The sequence below is a fragment of the Mesoplodon bidens genome, assembly GCF_964165515.1.
Source record: "Mesoplodon bidens genome assembly, chromosome: 5".
Taxonomy (NCBI): Eukaryota; Metazoa; Chordata; class Mammalia; order Artiodactyla; family Ziphiidae; genus Mesoplodon; species Mesoplodon bidens.
Genome location: NC_138161.1, coordinates 3,047,402 through 3,062,597, shown reverse-complemented (window position 1 = coordinate 3,062,597; position 15,196 = coordinate 3,047,402). Strand labels below are relative to the sequence as shown.

At 45.6% G+C, this 15,196-nt stretch overlaps 1 protein-coding gene across 2 annotated transcripts in view; it reads right to left on the bottom strand.

Annotated features, from left to right (window-relative positions):
• Positions 1-15,196, bottom strand: part of HSF2BP (heat shock transcription factor 2 binding protein) — an 86,739-nt gene that overhangs the window by 42,313 nt on the left and 29,230 nt on the right. For both annotated transcript variants that reach the window (XM_081234857.1, XM_081234858.1), the window contains exon 7: positions 8,400-8,517. In XM_081234857.1, coding sequence (XP_081090983.1) covers positions 8,400-8,517 — 118 coding nt within the window. The remainder of the gene's footprint in view (positions 1-8,399; positions 8,518-15,196) is intronic.

The following is a 15,196-nucleotide window of genomic DNA, read 5'->3' as shown; positions in this document are numbered from 1 at the left end:
GGAGGAAGAAGCCCAGAAAGGCAGCTACCAGACAAGGGGAGCACTAGCGAGCATGCAGAATCTGCCCAGGCTTCAGCTGGCTCTGACCCGGCCACTGGACGAGGCAGACACTACGAAGCCCAGTGGAGAGTGAGAGGAAACCACGGAACGAGGTACAGATCTGGCACTGACCACCTCAGGGGGGCCAGGGTTTAGGAGTCAGGAAGAGCTAACTGCCTGTCAGGACAAACACCAGTTCTCTTCACGAAAAGGTACCAGAGCCCAGAGCCCACAGCCCATCTCCTGCAGTGTCCTATGTGTGCACAACTGAACATTTAACCAGCAGGGCCGGAGAGGGTGAGGAGAACAAGGCACTTGCTTTGGTTGCAAATTTAAGGGGTGCCAAAAAAGCTTAGCAACCAAGGTTTTTAAAATATATTGTAATGCAACTTTTTAAAGTCAGAACTACTGCAAAAATTCCATAATAAGCAATATATCAAAATTTAAAATCAAGATGGGATCAGTAACAGTACCATGCCAAGACTTATTAGAGCCTGAGGCAAAAGGAAAATCAATAATAGCAATTCCGTCCATTAAGAAGGGATCAATTAAATTATGGTACACACATACATGCATGTCATAGAAAATGTTTATTACAGTCTTCTGTTAAAATAGCTGGTTTCAGGCTTCCCTGGTGGCACAGTGGTTGAGAGTCCGCCTGCCGATGCAGGGGACACGGGTTCGTGCCCCGGTCCGGGAAGATCCCACATGCCGTGGAGCGGCTGGGCCCGTGAGCCATGGCTGCTGAGCCTAAGCGCCCGGAGCCTGTGCTCCGCAACGGGAGAGGCCGCAACAGTGAGAGGCCCACGTACCGCAAAATAAATAAATAAATAAATAAAAATTAAAATAAATTGAAAAAAATAGCTGGTTTCCCCACTAAGCTTTGTTTGTCAAAAGCAAGCTCCACGGCTGATTTGCCTTTACAGACACATAGGCTGGTACAGTACCTGGGACATGATACACGCTCGGGCTCAATATGGAAAGTGACGCAGCTCCCAGCGACTGAGAGCCTCAGCAGGGCAGCGTGCAGAGACGGTCTGGCTCTCCTCCCATTTCCATGGCATTTTCAAAGTCAAGGCAATGCTACCATCCAAGAAGATAACACCAGACTAGCACCCTTGAGAACAGTAATGCCTAGGTCTCAAATTACGATTTTCAACCTCCCCACGGGCCACAAAATGAGCCAAAATTACAGATGTTTTCAAGTTTTCCTGACAATTTTTACAGATATCCAAAATCTATGCACTAGTAACCATTTAATGAGTTATTAAGGGATGTTCAAATATCGTATTCATGAGGAAAATTCAACACATTAACTAGAATTCTCTGAGATCTCTAATCCAGGATCTCAAGAAGAGAAAAGTTCAGATCACCAACACAGATAGTTGGAACTCCTTAAAATTCAATGTATTTCCTATGCTGCTTTCAGGCTACAACAACAGGAGTGAGTCACTGCAACAGAGATTGCATGGCCCACAGAGCCTAAAATATTCTATGTGGCCCTTTAGAGGAAAGCTTGCCAACCCCTGCTTTAGAGAATGAAAAGAAAATAAGCCAATCTTCTCTAGATTTTAAGAGGCAAAGTTAATATCTGGGTGATGACTGAAATATGGGGCCAACTCCAGATAATATGTCTAGTTGAAATTCTTCATTGACTGCTGTTTAACTTTGAGGTGGCAAAAACACAAATTGACAAATGTCTCTAAAATTTCATATTTGGTCACAATCAGCCAACCTTAAGAAGCTAAAATGAGGGACTTCCCTGGTGGTCCAATGGGTAAGACTCTGCGCTCCCAGTGCAGGGGGTCCGGGTTTGATCCCTGGTCGGGAAACTAGATCCCACATGCTGCAACTAAGATCCCGTGTGCCACAACTAAAACCCGGCGCAGCCACAATAAATAAATATATTAAAAAAAAAGAAGTTAAAATGGAACAAAAGTAATTGCCACGGCCATGGTGCCACCTGACCTCGTGTTACTGCCAGGTTACATCTTTCGGAAGACCAGAGAATCCTCCAAGGTCACACCATGACTTAGCAAACAACAAACCCTGAACCACTTCCTGTTTCTTATGCAAATACTTTCTATTCCAACATTTCTACTCCAACCAAAAGCACTCTGTAAATAATGTATCAAAGTTCCACCTGTCAGGTCAAAAGAGACCGCCCATTCAATTCACTTTTCCGCTACTTCAGTATTAAAAGGAAATGTCATTTCCCAAACTACTGTAGTACTAGGAGTCATTTGTTTCTTCCAATGACAAAAAAGTAGGTAAATTCTGCTTCCTACCATGAACCTAAGCAGAAGACACATTATAAATGGATTAAGGGCTGCAAAAGAGCAATTTCCCCATCTCTGCAGTCTTGAGAATTTTAGAGGCATCTGACATTGGTAATAAAAGGACTGAAAGCAATGCTAAAATAAAGGTAGTAGTACACTTAAAATGCTACGCAAGTAACTCTCCTTGAATGACAAGGCCCTCTCTCCACCTAGATCCACGAGGCCTGCGCCTGGAGGCTGAGCGGGCTCTCCTGGTGAGACGTCAGAAAGCCCCCCAGACAGTCTGACGTCCAAGGCTGAGGCGCTTAAAGTAAAGGTGATGCAAGTGAGCTACCTTGTTCTTCACTGTAAAAGAAATTATAACTTGTAACCTAGAAGCAGCAAAGAATAAACACACCCAGTACTTCAAAACAAGCCAACCATAAAAATAAGCCAAAACGCATGACTTGTGATGTCTACTGGCCTGAAACAAAACCCACAAATCAGTCATCCAAAACTGACTAAAATCTAAAGTAGTCAAATTAGCACCATCAAGTAATTTTAAGGAACAAAGAGTAATACAATTCTTAGAGAATACACATGTTACATGAGAAAGAAGCAATTGGCAGAGCAATACAGTCAGACACTTCAGACCAAATGACGGACAGAAACTCGCAGTTAGAGGCCCACCAATTTTTAAAGAGGATACAGTAACTGACTAGTGAACGTGCTTGTCTTAGACTCGGGCCCCCTCCCCAGTCAAGGCAGAGCTTAAAAATCTGTGGCCTATACCATACGTAATCCTAATCAAGTACCTTAGATTAATTTTTATCTACTACTTAACAGAGAAGACACACAAAAAGACAGAACAACACGACACCCACCTCCCTGGTTAAGAAAGAAACCTCCTCACCGTAGTCAAATCCCCTTCATGAACTCTATCTGAACTCGGACTTCAGGCTGGTGGGAACCACTATCCTCATTTGCTACGGGAGAGAGGCGTGCATCTCCATATACCTTTACAGTACATATACAGAGCCTGACGATCCTGTTCCCCACGCCTGTATCAGCAGCGCACACCGCAGTAATCTTCCCCACCACCGTGAGAGGTCTGTCCGTGTTGATTTGTGTAGCTCGGATGTATTTTCACTGATGCGTCCCAACATACTGATCACAATTTATTTCTCTGTTCTCCAGCTGACAGAGGTTTAGGTCAGTTCCTAGTGTGTGCTATAACAAACACAGCTGCTATGACATTTCTGCACACGTGTCCTGGGGTTTATGGGTAGAACTTTCCCTGGAGTAAGTATGCAGAAGTGGGTTACCTGTCCCAGGCCTGTGTCCATAAGGACTGGTAAAATCATAATGAAGGATGAGCAATGAGACAAAGTCAATGAGAAATTTAAGGGCAGAAGAAACCAGGGAGAACTTAAAAGGCTGGAAGCAACCCTACTTCCTGGAATCCAGATCTCCAACGAGAAACAGAAATTGTGTTTGTCCAGCTCAGAACGGCAGCACCAGTGTCACACAACAGCAGTGGGGAAACAGGCCACAACCAGGAGTTTCTGAGGGTCCATCGTACTAGGCTCAAGGCCAGCACGACACCTGGTGGCCCTCAGAATCCCAAGGTCAGGGTGCAACCCCAGACACAGCACAGAAACTGCCTGTACCAAACGCTGTGTGTGCCTGGCTGATGCCCCATGGCTGGAGGTGGAAGGAAAAGGACCGATGCTGGTGAGGATGGGGACTCTCTGGACAGTTCCCACCCCGCGCGTGGCTAAGTAAGAAGAAATGCACAGAGAAGAGGTGGACAAGAGCCCCTGCCAGGCAGCACTGACCTCCCCAGCCTTGGCAGACAGAGCCTGGTCTAGGGCCGGCCTGGGGTCGCCCACAGTCCTATCAAGTGGCCATATGGAGCAGACACCTGAGAGGCTGATGAGAATGTTAGAAATTATCAACAGAGAACACAGACCTGGTTGGTGTAGCAAGAAGGTCATCCCCTTGAAGGTAGGGAAGCCAAGGCTTAAAAGATACACCACCATAGCAAGCAGCAACCCAGCCCTCCTCCTGGCAGCAAAAAACACCTTGAGAGGCCCTCAGGGCCAGCTGGTGTCTCACCACCAGATGTTGGAAGTTTCTAGATTTGGAGAGTTTAAAAAGGGTCTTCCAAAAAAAAGGCAGATACACTGGAGCTATCGAGAAGTCAAATGGCCTGAGAAGATGTAGCCCTGAAAGAACTCACAGAGGCCAGTCACAACAATGTCCCACTTGTCACCAAAGAGGTGGCCCTGGGGCCCCTCGGTGGAATCAAGTCTGTTATAAAGGGCCACTAACCCCAAGGGCCCATGGGGACTTCAAGGGAAGCAAAAGGAACAGGGCCACATAAGCCAGCCCTTCATTCCGGGAAAATGCGTCATGTCGTGGAAAATCCAAAGCCACCCAAATCCTAGCAGAGCTGGAAACGCTCTGATATGGACCCTAGGGCACCGCTGAAGGTGATCACAGCACAGCTGGGAGGAAGTCGGCTGAAAAGGAGCCAGTGGGAGGGAGAACTTGGAAATGCCGAAGCAAGAGATGACAACTAATTGAGCAAAATCCCAGAGGGCAACTAATCAAAAGCACAGCTAATCAAAACCAGAGGTGGAAGCCCCAAAAGGCCACATGAGAGAAGAAAGTGAGAGGGTGAGTGGGTATAAACAAGTGAGGCAGAGAGATGAGAAAGCTCAGGCCCACAGCCCTCGGCTCTCCCTGGGGAGCAGGAAGGAAAGCCACCCTCTGGGATAACTGCCCCTGCCCCACAGGGGACCGAAGAACAGCGCAGTGGTCGGCGTCACAGAGAGAGTCTGCGTCTGATCCAGCCACTGTGGAGACTAAAGTGGCACTGATAAGGATGCAGAGAAGGGTTCCAGGGGGACTCAGGACCAGGCGAGGGTGAACCGGCACAACTCTGTGCACTTGAAACCTCCTCCTCAAGCATCACCGCAGCTAGGAAGGGAGACGGTGGATGGCCAGTCCAAGGTCAGAGCATCAGGAGATGGTGGTGAGGGTCCAGGTTAGCTGGACGGAGGGGAGGCCGTGGAGGAAAGGGAAGCAGGAAGCAGCAGGAGTCTCAGCGAGGCTCGGGGAGTGATGGGAGGAGGGAGCTGAGCAAGAGAGCGTGTGTCTAAGGACCACGACGGGCTCACCACCTCAGAGGCTGGAAACCCACGTGATGATAAACCCAGGGCCCTCTGTAGGCTGTTATAATAATGAATGTGTGTCATAATGTATCTGTCCAAATCCACTGAATGGACAACACCAAGAGTAAACTCTGAGGTAAACTATGGTCTTTGGATGACTATGACGTGCCAAAGTAGGTTTACCCTCGGTAAAAAATGCACCATTCTGGTGAGTGACGGTGATAACAGGGAAGGCTACGCATGGGGGGCGGGGGGGACAGGGGTATATGGGAAATCTCTGCATCTTCCTCTCATTTTGTTGTGAAACTAAAACTGCTCTAAATAATTATTTTTAAAAATCCCCATCTCTGGGTCTGAGGCACCCAAGCTGCTAAAAATGAGCAGCCTTTGATCATGAAGGTGGCAAGGAAAGCAAAATCCCCAAGAAAAAGGCAAACTACAGTCAAGGCGTGGAGAGGCCAAAAGGAAAAGTAAGTTTGCTTGTAGTACAAGAAGGGTCCTAGTTCCGGAGGACTCAAGGCTGGACGTTAGTAGCGATGGAGAAAGTGGGTATACAGTGTGCGTATCAGAAGGCGGCCACAGAGAACGGAGCGGCAAGACCTGCCTCAGGCCGCTTTGCACAGGGATCCCAAGAGGGGTCTGAGGCTGACAGCCCGCACACGGCTGTGCTTGGGGGTCAGATGGAAGACTGTCAAGTAAGCAAGTAAATGTCTCTGCAGGTGGATTGGGAAGAAGACCAGAATTTTAAGAACCACCAAACCAAGAGTTTACCACTCAGCCCCCAAATCCAGGGTGGCACTGACCCCCACAGAAAGAGCACCAGGAGAAACCCTCTGGCTCAGGCTCGAGGAGTAGGAACAGGATCTCCCAGCAGTGACCGTGCTGGCAGTGGGAGTCCTTGGGTAACTCAAACTCTGTGGAAAGGAAATGTGATCCTCTGAACTCCTGCTTCTTGCCGTGGACTGGGCCTAGCTGCAGAAACATGGGACCTCAGGGCATATAAAACCTCAGCATTCCAGGTGAAGGACTGAAAAAGGGAGTGCTGGGGAACTCACAAGTACTAAGACGTTGTGGAGAGTTAAGAGCTCAGGAATGTAGGGGCTTCCCTGGTGGCGCAGTGGTTGAGAGTCCGCCTGCCGATGCAGGGGACACGGCTTCATGCCCCGGTCCGGGAAGATCCCACATGCCGCGGAGCGGCTGGGCCCATGAGCCATGGCCGCTGAGCCTGAGCGTCCGGAGCCTGTGCTCCGCAACAGGAGAGGCCACAGCAGTGAGAGGCCCACGTACCGAAAAAAAAAAAAAAAAAAGAGCCCAGGAATGTGACCCCACAAGGTCGTCTATAGACTCCTGGCCTCACCCCAAGCTATGCATGTGTGGATCTGATCATAAACAGCATATCTAAGACTCTGAAAACTAAAATATCAACTATCATCCAGGTCCCAAACAAGGACATACATGAGGGCAGAGCATCAGGAGATGGTGGTGAGGGGTCAGCCTCACAGCAACAGCACTGCAGAAACTGCTTAAAAACGGAACTCAAAGGAGTTCCCTGGTGGCCTAGCGGTTAGGATTCAGCACGTTCACTGCCATGGCCGGGGTTCAATCCCTGGTCAGGGAGCTGAGATCCCAAAAGCTGTGCAACATGGCCAAAAAAAAAAAAGGAAGTGACATGGAAGCCACAAACAGAGAAGGCTGGTCAGAACTTGTGACCTGAACCCAACCAGGATGACTGCTGCTGAAACAAAACATCAACATCTCCCATAAGATTTAAGCAAGACCCAGGGTCTCAAAACATAATATTCAAATGTCCACGATACAATCCAAAAATTACTCAGCCTACAAAGAAACAGGAAAAATCCCAACTCACGTGGGACAAGACAACCAAGAGATTCCAAGGCCAAGATGACACAGATGTGAGAAGTATCTTACAAAGACTTAGAGAAGCTATTAAATGAAGTGCTCAAGAAGTAAAAACAAACACTCAAAATAAATGGTGTGGTAGCAGAATCCTAAAATGGGTCAAGGTTTCCTGCCCTAATCCCCGAGACCAACATATAACACCCTGGTCACATTAAGTTGCCTGGTCAAGGCAGTGAGACTCTGCAGATACAATTAAGGTTACTAATCAGCTAACTCTGAGTTCATCAAAAGGGAGTTTATCCAGTTATGCCAAATATAAACCCATGACCCCATCAAAAACAGTGAGTTTTCTCTGGAGGGTAAAAGAAGAGGAAATCCAAGAGGTTCTGAACTGTAAGAAAGGTTCCGCAAGCTGTTGTGACTTGAAGATGGGGTGAGGTTACATGATAAGGAATTCAGTCAGCCCGGGAAGCTAAACGTGGCCCCGCCTGACAGCCAGCGAGGAAACAGGGACCAGAGTCCTATCAACACAGGGAACTGGATTCTTCCAGCAACCTGGATGCACGTGGAAGACATTCTTGTGCAGAGCCTCTGGAAAGGAGCCCTGCCTGGACAACCCTTGATTTGGGCCACTTGAGACCCTGTAGGGAACCCAACCAAGCCCACTCAGACCTCTGACCTACAGACCTTGAAGTAGGTGTTGTTTCAGCCAATAAGTTTGTGGTAATTTGTTAAGCACCAGTGGAAAATAAGTCTGGATTCTGGCTCCTGGAAGTGGGGTGCTGTCAAAACCATCACCTGTTCTAAGTTCACCCTGAAGTTCACCCACGATAGCATTTGGGACTCAGTGACTGCCCTAAGGTGGGAACATTCCTTTTGTTTATATTATTTTCCTAAAATAGTATTGAATAGAGAGTGTATCCCTTAATTCTCTGGGAAATTTGTTTCTTCTATTTTTTAGAACTATAGCCAAATTAAGTGCATTTGCTTGAAAAGGGGGCCCAATCAGCAAATTCTAACTACTATGTAAATAAACATAACTTTTAAATATTATCCACCGTACACTTTGAGTTTGGTGCACTGTCCCGGCTTCAAGTCTCCCAGAAGCTGCAGTATGGTGTCCAAGAGCACCCGACTTGAGTTAACCAGGAATTCACGACCACTTGCTATGGCAGCTACATCTGCAACATAAAGATGAAACAAAGCGTCAAAAGTCTGTCCAAGATAGAGGATGTGTTGCTGTCTTTCTCCTAGCAGACTTAATGAACACACAGAATAACTAGTTATCCACAGAGCCGATGGCCCAGATAGGGTAACTGACAACCACAGCAGTTACTAAAATGGTGAGTGACGTCCGCTGTGATTAGCAAATGCCTCAGTCGTGGAACCGAGCACTGGGTCTAAACATGTCTGCAGCCTGACCACAGCACAGCAAGTGGACACAGGCTCCAGAATACTGGAGTAAACAGCTATGGGCAGTCAGGGTCCAAACAGAAGGTAGGGGCTGATTACTTTACCGGGGACCAAGGACACTAAAATCCACTTTCAACCCTGGGAGCGAAATCCTAATGACTCTAAACCAGAATACCAGACTGAAATCATGAGGGCAAGAGAGAATACAAAAACTGATTCCAAAAAGAAACTTTTCTAAATTGTACATCCTGCTGTGGGTCAGCAAGTATCACGTTTCTTCATGCTTGAGGCCCCGCAGAGCCAGCATGGGGACCAGACCAAGTCACTACACGGGCTCCCATGGACACCGCTGCAGATAACACTGGCTCCATCACATCCCCAAATACCTGTGAGGACACGTCAGTGATCCAGAATATTTATGTATGTGTCAGTAAGATTCTTCTTTAGCCACGTCTAACAATAAAGCATGATTCAAAGGGACTAAAATTTCTAACCCAAATGAGCCGGCCAGGGTGGAGACAAGAAGAGCAGCAGCATCCTTGTTCTCCTGACTTCGGTGGAGATGCTTCTAGCAATTCACAGTTACGTGTGGTGTCCACTGGATGACTCCAGCAGAGATCCTCTACAAGTTTAAGGAAGTGTTCTTCTATTTTTAGTGTGCTAATAACTATCGAGAATGGAAGATGAATTTTATCACGGATTTGTTCTGCTTTGATTAACGGTAACCTCATGGCAGAATATAAAATTTCATCTATGCTACCAGAACAACTTTATGGAATCAGATCCTGGACATTCCTATTTATTTTTGTTTATCTGAGCTGAGGAGGATCAAAAGAGATATATTAAAGTTTCCTAAACCTAACAGATTTTTTTTTCCCATTTCTGCTTGTCCTTCCAGCACTTTTTGCCTCTTTCCTTGCATTGGTGCTGTTTGGTATATAATTTCATGACAGCTATAACTTTACTGAAGACAGGACCCTTAACTGATACAAATGTAACCTGTGTTCAACGAATTTGAACCTGATGACTCTATTTTCTACCATATGAAACACTCTACTTTTACTAAAGAAATACTTGGGGGGAATGAAGCATTTGGCATCATAAACTCAAAGTCATTTTAAGGTAGTTCTTTGGGGAAGACATTCTTCATGTTAAGACTACATACGGGAACCCCCCAGGAAAACATACATTCTAGCTACATACTTTAGTAGTTTCCAGAGACGACATCCCAGCAAACCACGGCTCTGGTCTGCCGACCTTGGGTTGTTCCTGCCCTAAGACTCCAGTGTGACCAGCAGAATGCAGCGCAGCTGCTGCATGACTTTCAAGGCAAGACAGAAAGAGCCTGGCAGCTTCCACCTCCGTCTCTCGCCACTTGCTCTAGGAGCCCTGGGTCGCTAGGAAAGAAACCTGACTCTCCTGAGGCTGCCGTGATGCAGACTACAGAAAAAGCACACAGTTGGAGAAGCCTGGGACTACACTAGGGTAGGAAGATGTCCCACCAGCCCCCAGCTGTTCCATCCCTCAGCAATTTGAGTCACCCCAGCTGAGGCCCCAGACAGCAGAGGAGCAGCAAATCCTCCTGCCAAGCCCTGAGAAAGTTGCAGGTTCCCGAGCAAAATAAATGACTACTGCTGTTTAAAGACAAAGTTTGGGGGCAGTTTGTTACCCAGCAATAGATAACAGGAACATCACTAATATATCACTGAAGAAAAAAAGTACACCGTAGCAGAGCAGGCAACAACACCCAACAAAACACAACAAACTTACTGGTAAATGAAGTCCCCTATCATGTATCCAGTATTATAATAGCAAATGCCAATGCTGCATTCCAAGCAAACTATGAAGTAAAATAAACGTGAATAAATTCCTGCTCAGATAGCTCCAGTATTTGTCAGTCTGTCTGGGATGCTTATGAGTCAACCATAGGACTACAAAGGATTGCTGGTTTAATTTTCTGTTAAAATGCACTTTTTTCCTAGGTTTATTTTTCTTCAAAGTTTATAAATATTTCTAGAAGTTACCATAGTAATTATATAATTTAAGAAATGAAACTAGTGTGAATTATGTATGCTGATAAAAATATAAAGAGTTGAGGCATATTATGTCTGATATTTTTGCTTTAGGTTGTAACAATTCTGTCTTATTTTCGACAATAGAAATAATAATAAGGTACTGGCATAATGACAGTCATACAGATCAATGGTAGAACTGAGAGACCAGAAATAAATACTCAAATTTATGATCAACTGATTTTCAAGAAGGGGATCAGGACAATTGAATGGAGAGAGGATAAAAGAATCATCTTTTTAACAAATGGTGCAGGGACAACTGAATATTCACATGCAAAGAAATAAAAACTGGACCCCTACCTCATACCATACATAAAAATTAACTCAAAATAGATCAAAGACCTAAATGTATGAGCTAAAATTATAAAACCCTTAGAAGAACACACAGGAGTAAATCGTCACGTCTTTGAATTGGACAATGGTTTCTTAGATATGACAACAAAAACACAAGCAACGAAAGAAAAAACACTGGGTATCATCACACACTGAAACTGTTTTGCTTCAAAAGACACTATCGGGGCTTCCCTGGCGGCGCAGTGGTTGAGAGTCCGCCTGCCGATGCAGGGGACACGGGTTCGTGCCCCGGTCCGGGAGGATCCCACGTGCCGCGGAGCGGCTGGGCCCGTGAGCCATGGCTGCTGAGCCTGCGCGTCCGGAGCCTGTGCTCCGCCACGGGAGAGGACACAACAGTAAGAGGCCCGCGTACCGCAAAAAAAAAAAAAAAAAAAAAGACACTATCAAGAAAGTGAAAAGACAGCTACAGAATGAGAAAAGTTTTGCAAATCATATGCCTGATGAGGGACTGGTATCTAGAGTATACAAAGAACTCTTATAACTCAATAATAAAAAGACAAATGACAATTTTTTAAACATCTTTATCGGAGTATAATTGCTTTACAATGGTGTGTTTCTGCTCTATAACAAAGTGAATCAGTTATACATATACATATGTCCCCATATCTCTTCCCTCTTGTGTCTCCGTCCCACCTACATCTCCCTCCCACCCTCCCTACCCCACCCCTCTAGGTGGTCACAAAGCACCGAGCTGATCTCCCTGTGCTATGCAGCTGCTTCCCACTAGCTATCTATTTTACGTTTGGTAGTGTATATATGTCCATGCCTCTCTCTTGCTTTGTCACAGCTTACCCTTCCCCCTCCCCATGTCCTCAAGTCCATTCTCTAGTAGGTCTGTGTCTTTACTCCCATCTTGCCCCTAGATTCTTCATGACCATTTTTTTTTTAGATTCCATATATATGTGTTAGCATACGGTATTTGTTTTTCTCTTTCTGACTTACTTCACTCTGTATGACACACTCTAGGTCCATCCACCTCACTACAAATAACTCAAATTCGTTTCTTTTTATGGCTGAGTAATATTCCATGGTATATATGTGCCACATCTTCTTTATCCATTCATCTGTTGATGGACACTTAGGTTGCTTCCATGTCCTGGCTATTGTAAATAGAGCTGCAATGAACACTTTGGTACATGACTCTTTTTGAATTATGGTTTTCTCAGGGTATATGCCCAGTAGTGGGATTGCTGGGTCGTATGGTAGTTCTATTTTTAGTTTTTTAAGGAACCTCCATACTGTTCTCCATAGTGGCTGTATCAGACAATTTTTTTTTCTTTTTATTTGGTTGCACTGGGTCTTAGTTGCAGCTCGCGGGCTCCTTAGTTGCAGTTCACCAGCTCCTTAGTTGCAGCACGTGGGCTCCTTAGTTGTGGCATGCGAACTCTTAGTTGCAGCATGCATGTGGGATCTAGTTCCCTGACCAGGAATTGAACCCAGGCCCCCTGCATTGGGAGCAGGGAGTCTTACCCACTGCAGCACCAGGGAAGTCCCTCAAGTGACTTAATTTTGAAATGGGCAGAGGACTTGAATAGACATTTCTCCAAAGAAGATACACAAATGGCCAATGAATACATGAAAAGATGCTCAATATCATTAGCCATCAGGGATATGCAAATCAAAACCATGACAAAGTACTACTTCATACCCACTAGGGATGGCGATAACCAAGAAAATAACTTTAAAGCGTGGGCAAGTATGTGGAGAAACCTCACGCACTGCTGGTGAGAATGTAACATGGTGTGGCCACTGTCAAAAAATGGTCTGACTGTTCCTCAGATGCTAAAAGCCATATCATATGACCCAGCAATTCCACTCCTAGCTGCATATCCAAGAGAAATGAAAACATATATCTACACAAAAACTTTTACACAAATTTTCACAGCATCATTATTCATAATAACCAAAAAGTAGAAACAACCCAAATGTCCATCGATGGATGAATGGATAAATGTGGTAGAGCCAAACAATGGAATATTATTCAGCCATAGAAAGGAATGAAGTACTGGTTCATGTTATGACGTGGACACCTTGAAAACACTATGCTAAGTGAAAGAAGCCAGTCACAAGGGACCCCACGTTATATGGTCCCATTATATGACATGTCCAGCACAGGCAAATCTATAGAGACAAAAAGCAGACTGGCTGCCTAAAGCTAGAAGAATGGCAGGATTGGGGAATGATGGCTGAGGTGAGCAGAGCTTCTCTTTGGGTGATGAAAATGTTTAAAAATTGACTGTGGAGATGGATGCACAATTATATGAATGTACTGAAGCCATCAAATTATATACTTTAAGTTGGCAAATTGTATGGTGTATTTTTATCTCGATAAAGCAGTTAAAAAGTAAATATAGTACTAATGACAGTGGGGACATGACTGTCACGCTCAGGGGATGACTCAGGCTCTACTGCTCATCCGGGACCTCTTCTGTATAAACCGCTCTTCTAAAGCACCAACACGACATCACATTTTTTGAAAGAAACATAAGAAAGTTTCCTCTGTGAACACTGTGACTCTGATTTACTGTTTGGTTTTTGTTTCTTTGCATTTGCTGTGGTGCTTTCTTATCAAGTCAATTATTTGGCTGTCAGGGCGGGGGAGTGGGCCAAAGGCCATGGGTAATCTCAGTCTGGAAACTGCCTCTGTACGCTAGGTATGGAAACCCCGTAAGAGCTGGAGGGAATGCCCAGCCCCACTGGGAAGTGGCTCCCAGAATCCAGTTTCTCTCCCACTTGCGTGATCTGGCTTCTGTGGTGAGAAGTCAGGCTAGAGAGGAACACCCTGTAACCTGAGGGCCAGCTGAGAGGGGTGAGCCTACTGTCCTTCCCTGTTTGCTGCGGTCAGTCTGCAGTGTCAACATGACTCCCGGGAAATGTTCCCATACATCTTATAACCTCCTCGCACTTTCACCTGCCAAATCTGCCTCACCAGGCTGGGTACGTTTCCACCATGGAGTGAGCGTGCTCTGGCCGTTAGGACACCCAGTCCCAGAAAACATCAAGGCCAAGGCCTATGGTGACAGAGTGCCACTGCCAGCCAAATGCTGTCACCTGTCGACCCACCATGAAGGAAACAGCTCCAAGCAGAACCCCCAGCTTTCCTACGGCTCATCTACAAGCGTAATTCCTGTTCTTTCCACTTGTTCACATTCTTTCCCTTAACACGCAACTGCACACTCAGGAAAGAAAGACTCCCAGCATCTTTCGTTTCTCCCAACCTGTAACTGTGACTCTGAGACCATTATCAAAAAGATACTCCTTCTTCTCTGGGACACAGCCCCTGCAAAGTTTAACGGACAGACGTTTATTTTGTAAATGGAACAGATAAAGAAAAGGCCCTACAGAAGGATAATTTTTAGAAGTCCCAGAAAATTCTCCTACACACAAATTACAGCCGATCTGAATATTATTTGCCCATACTCTGTAAGATTCAAGAAATAACCAAAAACTTAACTATAGTCCCAGAATCCCTATCAGTAAAAGGTTCTATGGACAGAGTTAAACAACTGGGGCAAAAGCCAAAAGACTGCAGATGATTCTTCTCATCTTTACCTCATCTTCTCTAGAGCTGAAGCCACGGAAGGCCACAGGCCGCCAATGACCAGCTTAATAGAAAAAGGACTCGTAATTCCTTGTACCAGCCCCCAAATCGCTTAATGCTACCTGTTTAAAAAGACTCTAATGGTTGAGGATATGGATTTGTCCAAAATCTGTGAACAATTCCTCTTCTCCGTCCTGCCTGCAGCCACTTCTTTACAGGAACAGATTAATGCTCAGGTCTCTTTACTGTCACATTCTATAAAATTGGCCAATTTACTTGCCTTCACCTAGAAAAATCAACAATTCACCCTGAAAGTTATGTCCCCAGGGATTCACTGAAGTTCTATCCTGCTTCTCTCAAGTCTTAATCCCAGATCTTAAGTATACAATGGAGCTCTTTGTGGGGTCCTTCTGATCCAACACACACATAACCTCCTCTTACATTCCATTAGTCTGGAAAACTCTAAGGCTGACTGTGTTT